General features: G+C 43.7%; 2 protein-coding genes and 1 non-coding gene across 3 annotated transcripts; 2 read left to right on the top strand and 1 right to left on the bottom strand.

Moving 5' to 3' along the window:
* The first annotated feature begins 4,520 nt into the window (after positions 1–4,520).
* TRNAV-AAC lies at positions 4,521–4,594 on the top strand. The gene has a single exon. It is a non-coding gene; the product is annotated as a tRNA-Val (tRNA).
* Positions 4,595–8,919: 4,325 nt separating this feature from the next.
* Positions 8,920–12,563, top strand: LOC125514006 (dehydrogenase/reductase SDR family member FEY-like). The gene is made up of 8 exons (XM_048679244.1): positions 8,920–9,351; positions 9,985–10,105; positions 10,444–10,561; positions 10,661–10,797; positions 11,063–11,164; positions 11,269–11,361; positions 11,806–11,878; positions 11,966–12,563. Exons 1-8 carry the CDS (start codon positions 9,041–9,043, stop codon positions 12,229–12,231), a joined length of 1,221 nt encoding a protein of 406 aa, XP_048535201.1. The 5' UTR covers positions 8,920–9,040; the 3' UTR covers positions 12,232–12,563.
* A 163-nt stretch (positions 12,564–12,726) lies between these two features.
* On the bottom strand, positions 12,727–15,612 carry LOC125514007 (transcription factor ILR3-like). Its single transcript, XM_048679245.1, has 5 exons — positions 15,251–15,612; positions 14,464–14,526; positions 13,951–14,031; positions 13,614–13,818; positions 12,727–13,286 (listed from the first exon to the last, which is right to left on the bottom strand). The coding sequence occupies exons 1-5, from the start codon at positions 15,340–15,342 to the stop codon at positions 12,993–12,995; spliced, it is 735 nt and encodes a 244-aa protein (XP_048535202.1). The 5' UTR covers positions 15,343–15,612; the 3' UTR covers positions 12,727–12,992.

Raw genomic sequence — 15,612 nt, 5'->3', positions numbered from 1 at the left:
AAAACTGAGGGAAATACTTACGCTACTTTGCTGCATCATCCCTTCCTCTTCGAGTAAATCCAACGCAGTGCTCAAGAGGTAGCATTTACCTTAGACCTTCGGGTCCATAGTTATTATCTAGATGGCTTCTTCTCTCTTTTTGGATCTCAATACAAAGTTCTCCCCCTCTCTTGTGGACATCTATTCGATGTAATCTTCTTTTGCAGTGTGTTTGTTGAGACCGATGAATTGTGGGTTTATGATCAAGTTTATCTATGAACAATATTTGAATCTTATCTGAATTCTTTTATGTATGATTGGTTATCTTTGCAAGTCTCTTCGAATTATCAGTTTGGTTTGGCCTACTAGATTGATCTTTCTTGCAACGGGAGAAGTGCTTAGCTTTGGGTTCAATCTTGCGGTGTCCTTTCCCAGTGACAGTAGGGGCAGCAAGGCACGTATTGTATTATTGCCATCGAGGATAACAAGATGGGGTTTTCATCATATTGCATGAGTTTATCCCTCTACATCATGTCATCTTGCTTAAAGCGTTACTCTGTTCTCTTGAACTTAATACTCTAGATGCATGCTGGATAGCGGTCGATGTGTGGAGTAATAGTAGTAGATGCAGGTAGGAGTCGGTCTACTTGTCTTGGACGTGATGCATATATACATGATCATACCTAGATATTCTCATAACTATGCTCAATTCTGTCAATTGCTCAACAGTAATTTGTTCACCCACCGTAAAATACTTATGCTCTTGAGAGAAGCCACTAGTGAAACCTATGGCCCCCGGGTCTATCTTCATCATATTAATATTCCAATACTTAGTTATTTTCATTGCCTTTTATTTTACTTTGCATCTTTACCATAAAAATATCAAAAATATTATCTTATCATATCTATCAGATCTCACTCTCGTAAGTGACCGTGTAGGGATTGACAACCCCTTATCGCGTTGGTTGCGAGGATTTATTTGTTTTGTGTAGGTGCGAGGAACTGGCGCGTAGCCTCCTACTGGATTGATACCTTGGTTCTCAAAAACTGAGGAAAATACTTACGCTACTTTGTTGCACCACCCTTTCCTCTTCAAGGGAAAACCAACGCAAGTGCTCAACAGGTAGCACCACCATATATGAGAGAGGATGAAGAATCCCGACTGTTGTCGTGGGGTCGTTTCTCCTTCTTTTCCTTGTGCTAGACCTTTGTTATGCACTAGGGAAAAGAAGGAGTAACGACCATCACCGACTATCGCAAATTTCAGAGAGAAGGAATCAGTGAGGGAAAGTCTCTACCATATAGACTCGGCAGACCGATAGTCAACTCGTGATGAATAATAATGATCTAGTTTAATTTTTATAGTACATATATTTAATTGTACAAGTTTAATATTTGAATTATGAACATAGGAAATGTCGTACTCGGGCGACGTAAGTCTCCCGGGGGAGTGCTCCTGATGCCACGACGACCGGGGTTTCTGCGACAGACCTCACCTGGACGAAGATCGGCGCTTCAGCGTTAAGCTCGAGGAGGCCTACGATTGTGATACAGTAAGCTACGACGCAAAGTGTTCTTTTCGTAATTAAGCTTGACTTGTACTACTTCAACGTGTAATTTTTGTCTTTTACAATTCGACTAGCGCGCTTATCCCATGCCATGCAAGACGCTATGTCTAAGATTTTTTACTACTACGACATCCGTGCATCTTTTGCATAAATTCTTTTAAAACTTAACTGCATTGCTAACTACGAAGTTATTACTATGTTTTTCAACAGAAAATCCCGGATGATTGTGTGCCTCATTCGATGTATCAGAAAGGTCGCCTTAATGTTTTGAACATACAGCCAGGTCGTCCTACGAATCTCACATGTCCATATCGGATTTCTAAAAGAGATGGAGACATGAAAATCACAAAATGGAAAAAAAATGTATGGACAGTCGTAAGGAGCTACTTGGAAGCAACATTGTGCGAAAGGCAAGAATTGGAGACAGGATAATCTCCATTCTCCATAATAGAGAGTCACGGGCTATCTTGTTTTATGCTATTTTACGTAAGAGAATATAGTAGGTCCTAAGAGAATGTAGTAGGTCCTATGAGGTACAATATTTATTATGTGGTACAATGTGTTAGAGTTGATGATGAGGAGTAGTTGTGATTATGACTAGTGACCAACTTGCTATGTGATGTCTCATTGATGAAAACGATGATCATGAGGAGGTGTTATATGACAATGATGTATTATGATGATAAGTTGTTAATGATATGATGACGATGATATTTATTATATCATTGGGTGAAAGAACCGCGGATTAGTTTCAAGTGGATGTCCCTCCACTTGAAAGTTGAAACTAGTCCACGGTTCTTTCAGCCAGTGATGTAATAACTCATTATGATGTAAAAACAATCTTTAAATTGCTGCTGTATGAAAACTTGTATAAAGGTGTATGAATAAAACATGAAATAAAAAAGAAATAAAATACGAAATAATAGTAGTAGCGCGTGCAGGGAGAAGCGCTGCTAGTAATTAGCAGTAGCGCTGTTTGGAGAAAACACTACTACTAAGTCAATATAGCAGTAGCGTGGGTTAACCCACGCTACTGCTAACCTTTAATTGTAGCGCCGTACCAGTAGCGCACCATCCCGTGCTACTGATGGGCCTAAAACACGCGTTGCTGCTAGGCTTTTCCCTAGTAGTGAAAGTCACATCCACCGGAGTCCTCACCTGCGGCGAAACAACAAAGGAGGCGGGAAAACGTGGGGCCACCTGCCCATGATCCTCCCCCCCCCCTCGGATGTAGTCATCACCGTGATGGTCGCCTCCAGGCACCCCTCCAGAGAGCCAACTGCCATAGACACGTTGTCGAGATTAGTCTTGCTTTACTTGCTAACGCATCTATTCCACTAACATCTTGGAATTTTACCACATTTATCACCATTGTTTTTAACACAACCCCCCCCCCCCACGCGCGCGCGCTCCTCCTCCTCGCCGCGGTAGCTCTCTTCCCTATATCCTTCCTCTCCCTCCGCTCGCTCCGCCCTGCCGAGGCTCCTCCCCTCCCCCTAGATGAAACCCGCTGCCTCCCATTCGCCTCCCCTCTGCCGGCGTCGCGCCCGTCGGTCTACCACTCAATTTCCTACCTAGCAAAGTTATTCAACCCTAAACGCCATTAGAACTTCTTTTCAACCTTAGAGCAGACTACTATTTCCTTCGTATATTTGGGTGCGCGGTATGGCCAGACCTTCGTCCTTTCAACAAACACAAACTTTAGCTCTGTTCTACCCAGTGTTTGTTCATTGGTATATATATTACATCGCTGACATATCAATTCGACGTGATTACATCTCTGGTGATATTGTGTTTGATGAGTCTATATTTCTGTTTTCTGAACTCCATGAAAATTCGGGTGCCCCACTTTGTGCAAAAACTAATTAGTTTCCTCCTGCACTTATTATTCCTCCTACTTTTCATCATGGGGGTGACTTGCAAAATGATCTTGTGTCTTTTTCTGGTCACAATTCGGGTTACCTAGTGTACACAGAGAAGAAATTCAGCAGGGCTCGTAGAGCAGATGGCGCAGAAAATCCCGGTGCAGAGCCCAACAACGATTCTCCCACACTGTCAGGCACGCGAACCCTTCAGCGACATTTATTTCTTTACATGAAACATTGTAGGAGAATATGGGTGTATGCTCAAGTTGAGTAGAATCGGAAGCCAGAACTGCCTGAGGGCTCTGTTGCAAGACCTGCTCTAAAACACTACAGATCTATACTGGTGTGACCAAATGGTAACAAGTGATGCGCATTTTACCCTGATCAGTTGGTCCGCTGGCTGCAAAGTATTCCCCTTTTTTAGGTACCTATAAGAGCATGCCTTTTGGTCTTTTGATCCAAGATAAAAGAAAAATTAGTATTGGTACAAGTAATTAGCTAGCCGCTCAAAGAATATGGTCCTAGCTACTAGTAGTAAAGACGGCACTTGGAGTGTAGCTGAAGGCTGCTGGCTCCTACTCCCTCCGTTTCTAAATATTTTTCTTTCTAGAGATTTCAACAAGTGACTACATATGAAGCAAAATGAGTGGATCTACACTCTAAAATATGTCTATATGCATTCGTATGTGGCAGTCCATTTGAAATCTCTAAAGACAAATATTTAGGAACGGAGGGAGTACATTTTTGCTTCGGTTCAGGGGAATTATGATTCTAGAATTTTAGATTGTGTTTATATAGTGTATGTGTTAATTATAATGTTCTCTCTTGCTTCAAAATTTACTATTTGCAGGTCAATTACGAATTGCACCTCTTTTGCTTTTGCAGTTTATCCCGGTTGAATGTTTCAGCCGACCCTAAGCATGGAAAATTTATAAACCGTAAGAAGCATGTCATATGAATATACGAGCCACTCTAAATGTTGACCACTTAAACAAGCAAATATACATGCTCACGAGAAAGGAAGAAGCAAATGTGTAGAAAAGCTCTCGTGTCAACAATAAGTGGAACTCCGTATCAAATACGTTCTAAATAGGAAAAATAGCATGGTGGTTTCGTGGTGTAGTTGGTTATCACGTCAGTCTAACACACTGAAGGTCTCCGGTTCGAACCCGGGCGAAGCCAAATAAAATAGTCCCTTTTTTTGAATTCTTTTCCTTAACTGGGCTCGTACTTTACGGTGGTATTCAGGCGAGAGACAGTTAAATATGCATAGCCACAAATACCAAATTTATCCAATCAAATGCTCCACATGCCGCTGGACAGTTGAAGAGGCGCAAACCCAATAACTCCTGTTTGTGTTACAGTCTGTTCCACTTTCTTTTTCCCCGATTCTACGGTCGACAATATTAGTAGGAGTACATTACAGTAAGCAGAGTAATCAGTTTAGACATCTCATCAAATGGATTCGAGTTGCAAATTACAAGAGTTCACACCGAAGAAAAACAGCTACGAGTTTTTCAAGCCTTGCATTCCTGAATGCGGCTCACCGGATGGTACATCTATCGACAGCCCAAAATTCCTTGCCTCGCCGCCTCTAGAAACTGAATGGTTGGCTGGTACATCCATCAGCGGCCCAAAAGCTCCTCGTCAACTCTTGAAACTGAATCATGTGTAAGTATATGCAAGAAAAAAGATACTTTAGAAGTGGAATCGTGTGAGGAAAGAAGTTTTTGCACAGTTACTTGACAAGGAGGCTTGCACATGGACCCGAATTTTAGCGAATGGGAGGTATAGTTCACCATCATGCACCTAGTATGACTATTTCACTTATTATATATGCTAACCTGAAGTCCACCCACGTTTCATAGCAGCGCGAAAGGCCACCCATGTTTGCTCACTTCATCCGAGTTTGATTCTTGAAAAGAAGCACTCAGGATTTGACGATTTGATTCGCATGGGAGTTAATTAGTTGGATGCCTCACTAGATAATACTATCCAACAAAATAGATTTGATTGTGTTTTGTAACCCCATTATATGAAGGCGTTCTAGCTTCTATACAACTAAACTGTGTTCTAGTACTTTATATACAACTAAATTGTACTGAAACCAGGAAGAGAGCCACAAGTTAACTTACATTTTCTCCGACTATCCGTTAGTCCTTTGGATAGTAATTGCAATGCCAAATGTACTCAAGAACTTCAGAACTTTGCAAACTCTGTCATCAACCTCTTCACATGTGACTTTGATAGTCTTCAAGTATCCTGAAATAGCTGGTTTCTCCATAAAACTTAACACTGCATCAACTCGGCTACTGTCCATTTATAAAACATTTACCTTACTCAACTGAAATGTCAGATTCTCAGGAACCGGTGAATGTTCAAGCATACAAACTAGTGCATGGAGGTCAGGTTGCACGCACCACTCGTTCAGCAACAATGTTTTTAACTTATTAAATGTAGGGCACCATCTCAAATCCCTTCTGAAAATAAACTAAACAAAGTGCAAAACAGTTACAGTCAAGGATCTAATTTTAAAGTCCGCAATGCAATAGTACTGAAGTGCATTGGACCTTTGGATGAACCAATGTCAGCATGTCATAATTAGCAACTCTCTCTAAATTTACAAAGAATTGTTGATAGATATATCATTTAGACATTCACATCATGAACATACGGCCCGAATAGATATTTTCAATATCACAAGACTTTCTCAACTAGAATTGGGTAAGATCTCAAAGTGCAATCACATAAACATATATAGAACTTCTGGCATGTGCACAATAATAAAACATAAGAGCTCATATGGTGGCAATACGTGTGGCTACACTATTTTCGTCATTAACTGGTACGTAAAGATGGATAGATATCCCGATAGAAACTACCGTAGAGATCAGAACAGTTATGCATTTAAAATCAAGATGGAAGTATGTGTAAGTTTACCATTATTGGATGAGCTACCAACTCCAAGTTTTTAGCATGAGACAAAACTCCAAGAAGTATGCAGCCACCCTTGTGGCCATCATTACCACAGCAATCTGGACAAGTACCACAACACTCCCCAGCAACAATACCATCAAGACAGCAATCCTTCAAGCAGATTTGAGGCCTGACAACTGCGGTTTCTAATGACAGCATGCTTTCGAGCCAAGGGGTTCTACCTATGCATGATTTGAGTTGCAGCGAAACAAGATTTGGGACAGAAATACGAATCCGGCCATCATTTCTGAAATAGCAATGCTTGATGCTCAGATGCTTTAAAGACTGGGAAAGGATGCTACTAGTCTCTAAGTTGCAATTTTTTATCTTGAGATACTCCAGTGCTGAACAGCTTGAAAAATTTAGGAAGTTGCTTTTCAAGCTCACATCAGAGTGGATCGAGGACCGGATCACTGTGTGAGCTGCGGACGAGCACAAGACTTTGACGATTTCGCAAGACTTTGCAACGAGGACCGGATCACTGTGTGAGCTTTGCAAGACTTTGACGATTTCAAGCTCACATAAGAACGATTCCAATGCACAGACCAAACGGATAGCAGTGAGCCCATGCAAAGCTATTACTCCTAGTTTTGAATTATTATTATTATTATTTTGGCTCCTCACTGGTTATTTTTCAGCAGGCAGGAATATGTAGTACTACTTATACATGATGCTGTGTTTTATCTGTTGAATCTACATCCATTATTCTATTTCATAACCTTCAAACTCTTCTCTCTTGTTGAGTCAAAAAAAAAATCTCTTCTCACTTGCTTTCACCGTATAGCAACTCCATCAGTGATACAAATTCATGTATCTACATATCAATATACAGTATCAATTAAAATGATTTTACCATCTATATTCTTCCATTTCCCATAACTCCACCCTCTATATTCTCTCACATATATTTAAAGTATCATATAACACTATTTCAACTATCATTTGCAGGGGCTATAGTTTTAGCAACTATAGGGTTCAATGGTTATAATTCTTCTCCTTCCTTTGTGGGAGTCGATGGTTATAATTTTAACTGCCATATTTCAAACATCAATTATTCCATCGGCTATATGAGAGAGCCAAATTCAGCTAATAGCTATCTCATTGTGGATCATTCTTATTAATTCTCACATATAGTTATCAAAAAAGCACCTCCGGCCAATCTTTCAACACACGAGCGACACGATGACCACCGTATGAGGACACATCCGCCAGCCAACAACCCATGGAGATGGAGAGACATGACATAAGGTTGCAAAAGAAATGTGAGGAAACGCACCACCTCCCTTCCACTACGGATAGTGGCCTCCGAGTGCAACACACCACCTTTGCTACCAACCAACTCAAGCATGTCCATAGCCCACACCCTACCCAAAATGACACCTCGAGGAGGACCATGACACCAGAGTGTCGTTGTTGCCCCGCCAACGCTGTCTAGCTTTTCACCCGGGAAAAGGGGAGGATCTCAACATACCCAAAGGAAGGAGGAGTGGCGTAGTCGAGGTCATGGTGAAGTCGACCAGGGACCCAGGGCTCCCACATCCGCGTTATCGAAGCGTTCCAGATTCCTTGGCTAGAAAAATACTGGATTCATATCCCATGGGCAACTACGAAGGGGCACCGAAATCCAAATCTAGCGGGACAGTCAGAGCCACTCATGACACGACTAGCTCGCCCGCACGATCAGTATGCAAGGCCAATACCTGAAGCTAAGGAGGTCGACGGGTCATTGCACCCAGGGCCACTGCCACGGCTTCGATGCTTCGTGCGTTGGAGCAAGACAATGAGGCATTTCCACCCCCTTCGCTAGAAGCCAAGTGATGCACCGCTGGCTCTCTCGGGTGGTGGCACGAAGGAAGAGATGTGGAAAGTAGGGGATTGACTGCTAGGGTTTGGGCACCCTGGAGTCAATTGCAAGGGGGCAAACGAGGGAGACGAAGTGGTTTAGTTCCGAAAATCAAAATAAGGTTTGGGCCATCATCCTTGAGTTTCCTAACATCCCTCGACAAAATACATAAACCATCTACCTCAATCAAACAAGAATTTCTGGGCAGTTTAGCACTGACAGAGTTTATTTATCGTATGTCGCTTCTTTTCAAATATAACGTTTTTGGGAACCACCTAATCTTCAGTTAACCGGATTGTTTTCGGTTTCACTCGGTCCCTCTCTCGTAGGGTTCTTCTCCTCCCCCTGGCCGACCCAGTCCCACCGGCCGAATTGCCAGCCCCACAACCCATCGTCACCTCGCCTTACAGCCCGCTTGGCCCCTGAGCTGTTTTCTCCGTCGAACCCCCTCCCCCTCTCGCAATTGTGTGTCGCCGATGGACACCTCCCGCACCCGCATTGTCGACCCTCGAACTCGCTGGTTCCCTATCCCAACCTCCATGTTTTGCTTCCCGTTTTGACTCGACTGGCATCTTTTTAAGAAATCAGGAAAATGAGAAATAGGAAATGCAAAGTTTTTCTAAACATTTATCAAAACCAAGGAATCTCCGAGAGAAAGAAACAGAGGGCACAGCGGCCAGCAGCACACTTGTTTGTAAACTCTGTCCAGTCCACTAGAATACAGATTGAGATCTCCATCGCCAGCGGCGGCAAAGCAGGCAGCTTTCCTCTCCTCCTCTCCTCCACGAAGGAAGATTCCCCGCCCCAAGATGGCCGGCGACCTGCGCCACCGTCGCCCCGCGGGGGCTGCTGACGCCGGCGGGGAGGAGGAGGGGGACGGAGGAGCGGAGGCGGCGGCCAAGGCGGGCCCGCCGTCCGGCGGCGAGGGGGCGGGGCCGGGGAGGAAGGAGGCGCTGGGGTGGCTGGAGTGGAGCCGCGGGTGGATGGGCGTCGTGGGGGAGTTCTTCTTCCAGCGGATCGCCGCCAGCCACCTCGCCAACCCGCTCGAGCTGCCCCCGCTCGACGGCGTCTCCATAATCGTCACCGGCGCCACCAGCGGCATCGGCCTCGAGATCGCAAGGTCCTTCCTTCACCCCTTCGTTTCCATCCCCACTTGCCACTCTTCTCGCCCACCCTCGCAGAAACGAACAAATAAATCATGGATGGGGCTGAATTTGGCGTCCAGGGATCGGAATTCTTGGCTTTTCAACTACTCTAGATGGGATCTTTTTTAACTGTTCATCCTACTCAGGTGGTGACTTGGTTTTGGATCGTCTAGTTTCAGAAACTAGATAATTGGTAGTACAGTACTAAGTTGACTTGAGTGTGACTTGGTGTTCGCTTGGTACTAAGATTGGCAGGTTTTATTAAAAAAAAAAAGGGGGAAATCCTAGGCCAATTCTAAAGAAAAAGGTAGACTTGGTAAATTCACCAATTGTTTGGCCATGTGGAGGATAACTGGACAATCATGGCTTGATTTGGTGAACATCGTCAATATTTAGCTAGTATAGTGTGGCACGGTTCTTCTCTTTTATGCACATGCTAGTGAATAAAGTGGTTGACGCATAGTTCATCGTGTACATGACATGAGATGCGAGCAAATTACTTCATAAGCTGGCTCTAGTGAACCTGTCTAATAATTATCTGGGTCCAAATAAGAGGCCTTCTGATGAAACTAATATTAAGCATATATTTGGCTTCATCATCAAACCAGGCAACTCGCACAAGCAGGGGCCCATCTTGTGATGGCAGTTAGGAGACCCAAGGTGGCGCGTGAGCTGATACAAAAATGGCAGAATGAACAAACAGAAGTTTCCATGCCACTTAACATTGAGGTAATTATGAAGGCTATACACTGTGGATTACTGGTTGGTGAATTAATAGTTCTGAATGTGTTGAGTTTATTATACTGTATCACTGATTGTGTTTCATGACATTTTACCACTTTGTTATTCCTCATTTGACACATGGACATAAATTTAGAGTTTCTGATTTCTGTTGGCTCTAGTTGAGTTCCACAAGCAGTACACTACCTATGTATATTTTCGCATTTAGCATCCTTAATCAGTTGGAAAGGAAATAGAGTATGTTGCAAGTGCATATCTTAATTATTAAAGACATTGCATGATTTTACTGCAGACTATTTGACACTGTTTTGAATATTACTCTGAAGGTCATGGAGCTTGACCTGATCTCCCTTGACTCGGTCGCAAGATTTGCTGATACTTGGAATGCTCGTATGGCGCCCTTACATGTATTGATCAACAATGCTGGCATTTTCACCATAGGAGGTGTGTATGTAACCTGATTCTGTTGATTTTAGCCTTTTAAAATGATCCGACCCATGTGTTGCACAGTGAAGTATTTCATCACCTTTCCCTCCCCTGTAGAGCCTCAGCGTTTTACGAAGGATGGATATGAAGAACACATGCAAGTGAACCATCTTGCGCCAGCTTTACTGGCAATGTTGCTTCTACCTTCCCTTATTAGAGGCTCTCCAAGCAGAATTATAAACGTCAATTCAGTTGTGAGTTTTTAATAATTACCAGTCCCTTCTACTAGTAGGCGTATTGTTAAGAACTAATGGTGGATTGTCACCAAGTGCAGTTTTCTATTATTAGGACCACCTTCTACAATGTAGATAATCTGTTATTTACGCTAATATAAACATTAAGGAAAAAGTCTACTTATTTCAATTTTCGAGTCACTGTCCTAATGTCAATTGTGAGTAAGCTATTTTGCAACATTGTGTGTACACTTCCAGCATCTAACAGGCCTGTGTTTGATTTCAGATGCACACAATAGGTTTCGTCGATGCTGAAGATATGAACCTTACATCTGGAAAGCACAAGTACAGAAGTTGGTTGGGATACTCAAATAGCAAGTTAGCACAGGTATGCTAGTCCTGCTTCATTGCAAGTGGAACATCACTGTTTAAGCCTTTTATGCATGTTGTTTCATGTTACTTTGGTCTGAGCTGTTCTCATTTCACACTCAGGTAAAATTTAGCAGCATATTTCATAAGAGAATTCCTGCAGAGGCTGGTGTCCATACTGTCTGTGCCTCTCCTGGGATTGTCCACACAAATGTTGTGAGTGCCACCCCCCACTCTTGTCACCAATTTCATTCATATCAGTTTGTCATGTGATCTATTTTGTTTCAGAAGGTGAAACCGAGAAGTATGTTTACCTATTTAATGTTGTGTATTTTACTCTGCATATGAAGAAGATGAGATGTTTACCGACATGGGAAAACATCTGCATTGTTGAAACATAGAAATGATTAGATAATATTCCCAGCTTAGCAATTGCATACAATGACCGATTAAAAGAAACACACCGACGGTGCATCACAGAATGTATGTCGTGAGAAGATTGGTTCACATCTATTCCGAGTATCATGTCCCCTGCCCTAACGGACAGTTGCTATTGCTAATTCTTATCAATCATGATCCCTTCACGATACAGTTATTGATCATTCTCGTTATGTCTCTTTATCCATGGATATTGACTTAATCACCCATGGCATGACACAGGCACGGGACCTCCCTAAGATTCTTGTAGCTGGGTATCGTCTCATTCCATACTTCATATTTGATCCTCAAGAAGGCAGGTTCCTCAATCTTTGCTCATCGCCTGCTCGCAGCTAAACAACCTCCACATCCTCTGACATACTTCATTTCCAATCCAATGCAGGTTCAAGAAGTACATTGTTTGCAGCATCTGACCCCCAAGTTCCGGAATACTGCGAGACGTTGAAGTCTGAAGACTGGCCTGTTTGTGCTTGCATCAACTACGACTGTAATCCGATGAATGCCTCTGAAGAAGCACACAACCTCGAAACATCGCAGCTTGTTTGGGAGAAGACCCTCAAGATGATCGGCCTCCCATCAGATGCCCTGGAGAAGCTCATCGAAGGGGAACCCGTTCAGTGCCGGTATGGTCAACAGAAGGCTGAATAGGAAGGAGAATAGGCAGGCTATCTCAAAACACATGATCATGATCAGCCATTCAGGCTGATCCAATTTGCTGTTAATTTGCTAGTTTGGAGGTGGTACTTACATAGTCAGGGTACCTTTGTATTTTAGCACATTTGGTTAAGTTCTTACCAAAAAAGTGGAGGACAACAAACTTGGAAGTGTGCTTGTTCAGAGTAATAGAAGTACCTTTTATGGCAGAAGAGCTGTAGAGTTTTGAGTTAAAAAACACTTTTTTTGTCATTGCTGTACTGCTTGGGCATTATAAGTGAACCTTTTCCACTTATTATATCAGTAACTTATTTATCTTCTTGAAATGATGTAACAAGATAAACACAAATCTTCTCAATGAAAGAACACAAATGTTCTACATGACATATTTTATTTTCTTCAAAGATCAGCTATGCAAGTGCTCACATGTTCAACTTTATATAAACAAAACAGGTACTGCCAAATGCATCACACAAGTACTTGTAGGTAGAAACTCAAGAAACAGACCAGTGCAATTCCATACATAACACTCATACAAGAGGTATGGTAGCACTGAATATATTTTCCAAGCAAGAGGGTTAAGATCCAGATTAATTACAGGTATCACCTCTCTATGGGACAAGTGACCCCAAAACAACAGGCTAAACACAATAACTGCAATCGCGAGCTTCCTTTCATCTCAGGGACCTGACAAACGTTCTGACTTGCCAATGGGCGAATGGCAGCGCAAGTCGAGCATCCCAGGGTCGGCGCGCCTAAGCATTCGGCGGCCAAAGCTTTGGATCTTGAGTTGTGTCCATGGCGGTTGGGGGCAACCAGTGCCACATCGCCATTCCAGGGAATGCAGCGGGTATCGGAGCTCCTTTGTTGGCTGGGACTTGATAGGGTGGTGCAAATGGAGGGTAGACGGCAGGGTGGAATGCAGCTGGATAAGGCATATGAGGAGCAAATCCTGTAGGAGCAGCACTTGCTGCTTTGAGTTGTTGTTCCAGCCTTTCCTTTTCTGCCTTCAGGCTCAACTTCTCATCTCGGAGCTCATTCTTCTCCACCTGGAAAATAATAAAGCCACTTGTAAAGAAAACCCACAAAGTTTATCTGATCTAACATTCTCAGATGGCAGGAGGCAATGTCAGTGAATTGGTGAAAGATGGCACATCTAGTAACTTAATTGGTGGTCAGCCAATTGTTGCACATAATTCAAACTGGGCACAGCGAAGAATGCATGAGAACAAGTTTGCCATTTTAATTCCGGTACTGAGAACTGAGGGGAGAAAAGGCTCATGGATTTTCATGACAGCCACAAACAAGTGTGTGGATGGCGTCAAGCATTTCAAAGTCCAACAATAAGATGCAAAGTGATGCGGGAACAAAGGTACCTTAAGGTCCTTGATTGTCTCTCGAAGATTCGAATTTGATTCCTTCAGCTTTTCGGTCTCACCTCTGAGCTGTGTCAACATACGCGTTGCATCGCTCAAGATACTTGCTTTATCCAACTTAGCGTTCTTCCCAGGATTGCTAGCCGAACATTCTTCAAGACCACTGTGCTTGCCAGAATTCATAACGGAACATAATTCAAGAAACCTGCAATCGGATAAAAAATCACAGTTGATACAGACATGGAATGAAAGAATATATGTTTGCACGTATATGCATCTTTTCCTTTCCCTACATGGAAGAGGTGCTTTAGGAGTATCTACTGCCAGATGCCCATACCTGTCATTCAGTTTATCCCTCCGCATTTTTTCGCGGCAAGCCTTTGACTTTGGACCAGATGAAGATGGTTCATCTCTGGCCCTGCACGAAATCAAATTATTATTATGTTAGTATTGCAGATCCAATATGGTGTTAACTAAGGAAATAAATCAGCAAAGAAAATGCATAGTGTGTTACAAAATCATTTCAATAGTGTTAATGGCACCAGTGGCATGCATAATGTGTCACACCATGCTTAGAATATAATAGAAAAAAAAGAGAAGGATTATGCAACCAGGTACTACTCAGAATGATCAGTAATGATTAACAATTCACATGCTCTTAAGTCCACTATATCCTCTGTTATGCCAGTAATGACTGAACATGGAAAGCACTATCGTCTATCAGTACTGAGTAAACAGCAAGGAAATGGAATACCACCAAGAAACAAAATTCAGAGGAATCTTTCCATGGTTAAGCAATAAAGATGCTACTACTTTTTGTAAAGAAATATGAGAAGTGCAAGACTGGCACCTTTTCCCCAAATTAGAGTGCCCAAGACCAGAGTCACCTCCGCTGACATCCTCAATCCCAAGTCTGTCAAATAAACATCAGTCATGTACAATACAATCAGAAAAAAATATATCAAGGGCAGTGTATCGTCTCAACCGCTCAAGTATGCAGCAAAAGAAAATGCCACTCGTATTTTAAATGGTGCGTGCTTCAAAACAAACCAACAGCTGAGATCATCATATCTTAAAGCATTGTGCACACCGCTCCCATGTACACACTGGGCAAGGAGTCCAGGAAGGTCACATCACTCCAGTCTACATGGTAAATAATGGGCAAGAAGAGCCCTGGAAGGCTGCATAGCATTCAGTGCACAATTGTCCATTGCTAAAAGAAGAAGGGCACGGCAGAACCACTAGTCACTAAGCGGCGCTCATATGCCCTGAGATCTACAGATCTGTGCCACGGGTTAACCAGTTTCTTACAGGTATTATCACAACATCACCTATGACCGAAATTGCATCGCAGCAGTTCTTAAAGCCATGGAGCCACATATTTCCCGCAGAGAATTACAGAGGAGAGAATTCCTCCAAGCTCGCACAAGCGCCTGCTTTCTCTGGTGCAAGCCGCGTGGCCGCGCGGATGAGATGCGGCAAGAACCGCGCCGCCCGCGGCCAATAAAGAAACCCACGGCGACAGCGACCTCGAGGGTGCTACAAAATCCTCCGCGCGCGAAAGCTAACGCAACAAGCAGCAGAATAAAAAGAGGAGATTTGGCTCTCTGCCGCGGCGGGCGGGCCGGCGTCCGTACCCTCCGTCGCAGAAGGCGGCGAGGCCCTCCCCGCCGTCGCCGGCGCCCCCGATGAGGAACTCGTCGACGGGGTCGCCGCCGCCGTCCATCATCGCGGCGGCCGTGGCTCCGGGCCGCCCGAGGGATCCGCCGCCGTGCCTGGCTAGGGTTCGTTCGCGGGGGAGGCTGGCTGCTGGGGAGGGGAGGGGATGGTGAGGTCTGCCTGCGGTTTCTTGCAGATCGCACCCTGGACGCGCTCTTGTTGCGGCGGAGAGGGGCGCGTTTGTGATTTGGGGTTTCTCGGAGGTCCTATCCGAGTGGCGAGTGAGGAAGGAGAACTGGTGGCGTGCGATGGCTTGTGCCCTTGGGCTGCGTGCCGTGTG

This window comes from Triticum urartu, chromosome 6, assembly GCF_003073215.2.
Source record: "Triticum urartu cultivar G1812 chromosome 6, Tu2.1, whole genome shotgun sequence".
NCBI classification, from domain to species: Eukaryota; Viridiplantae; Streptophyta; class Magnoliopsida; order Poales; family Poaceae; genus Triticum; species Triticum urartu.
This window is presented reverse-complemented; position numbering and strand designations above follow the sequence as displayed.

Excerpts from the sequence above, each read along its gene's own strand:
- LOC125514006 (XM_048679244.1), top strand. The coding sequence starts at position 9,041 with ATGGCCGGCGACCTGCGCCACCGTCGCCCCGCGGGGGCTGCTGACGCC. Across the intron at positions 11,165-11,268 it reads CAAATAGCAAGTTAGCACAG|GTAAAATTTAGCAGCATATT; the intron begins GTATGCTAGTCC and ends TTTCACACTCAG. Across the intron at positions 11,879-11,965 it reads CATATTTGATCCTCAAGAAG|GTTCAAGAAGTACATTGTTT; the intron begins GCAGGTTCCTCA and ends AATCCAATGCAG.
- LOC125514007 (XM_048679245.1), bottom strand. The coding sequence starts at position 15,342 with ATGATGGACGGCGGCGGCGACCCCGTCGACGAGTTCCTCATCGGGGGC. Across the intron at positions 14,032-14,463 it reads CACTCTAATTTGGGGAAAAG|GGCCAGAGATGAACCATCTT; the intron begins GTGCCAGTCTTG and ends GATTTCGTGCAG. Across the intron at positions 13,287-13,613 it reads AGACAATCAAGGACCTTAAG|GTGGAGAAGAATGAGCTCCG; the intron begins GTACCTTTGTTC and ends ATTATTTTCCAG.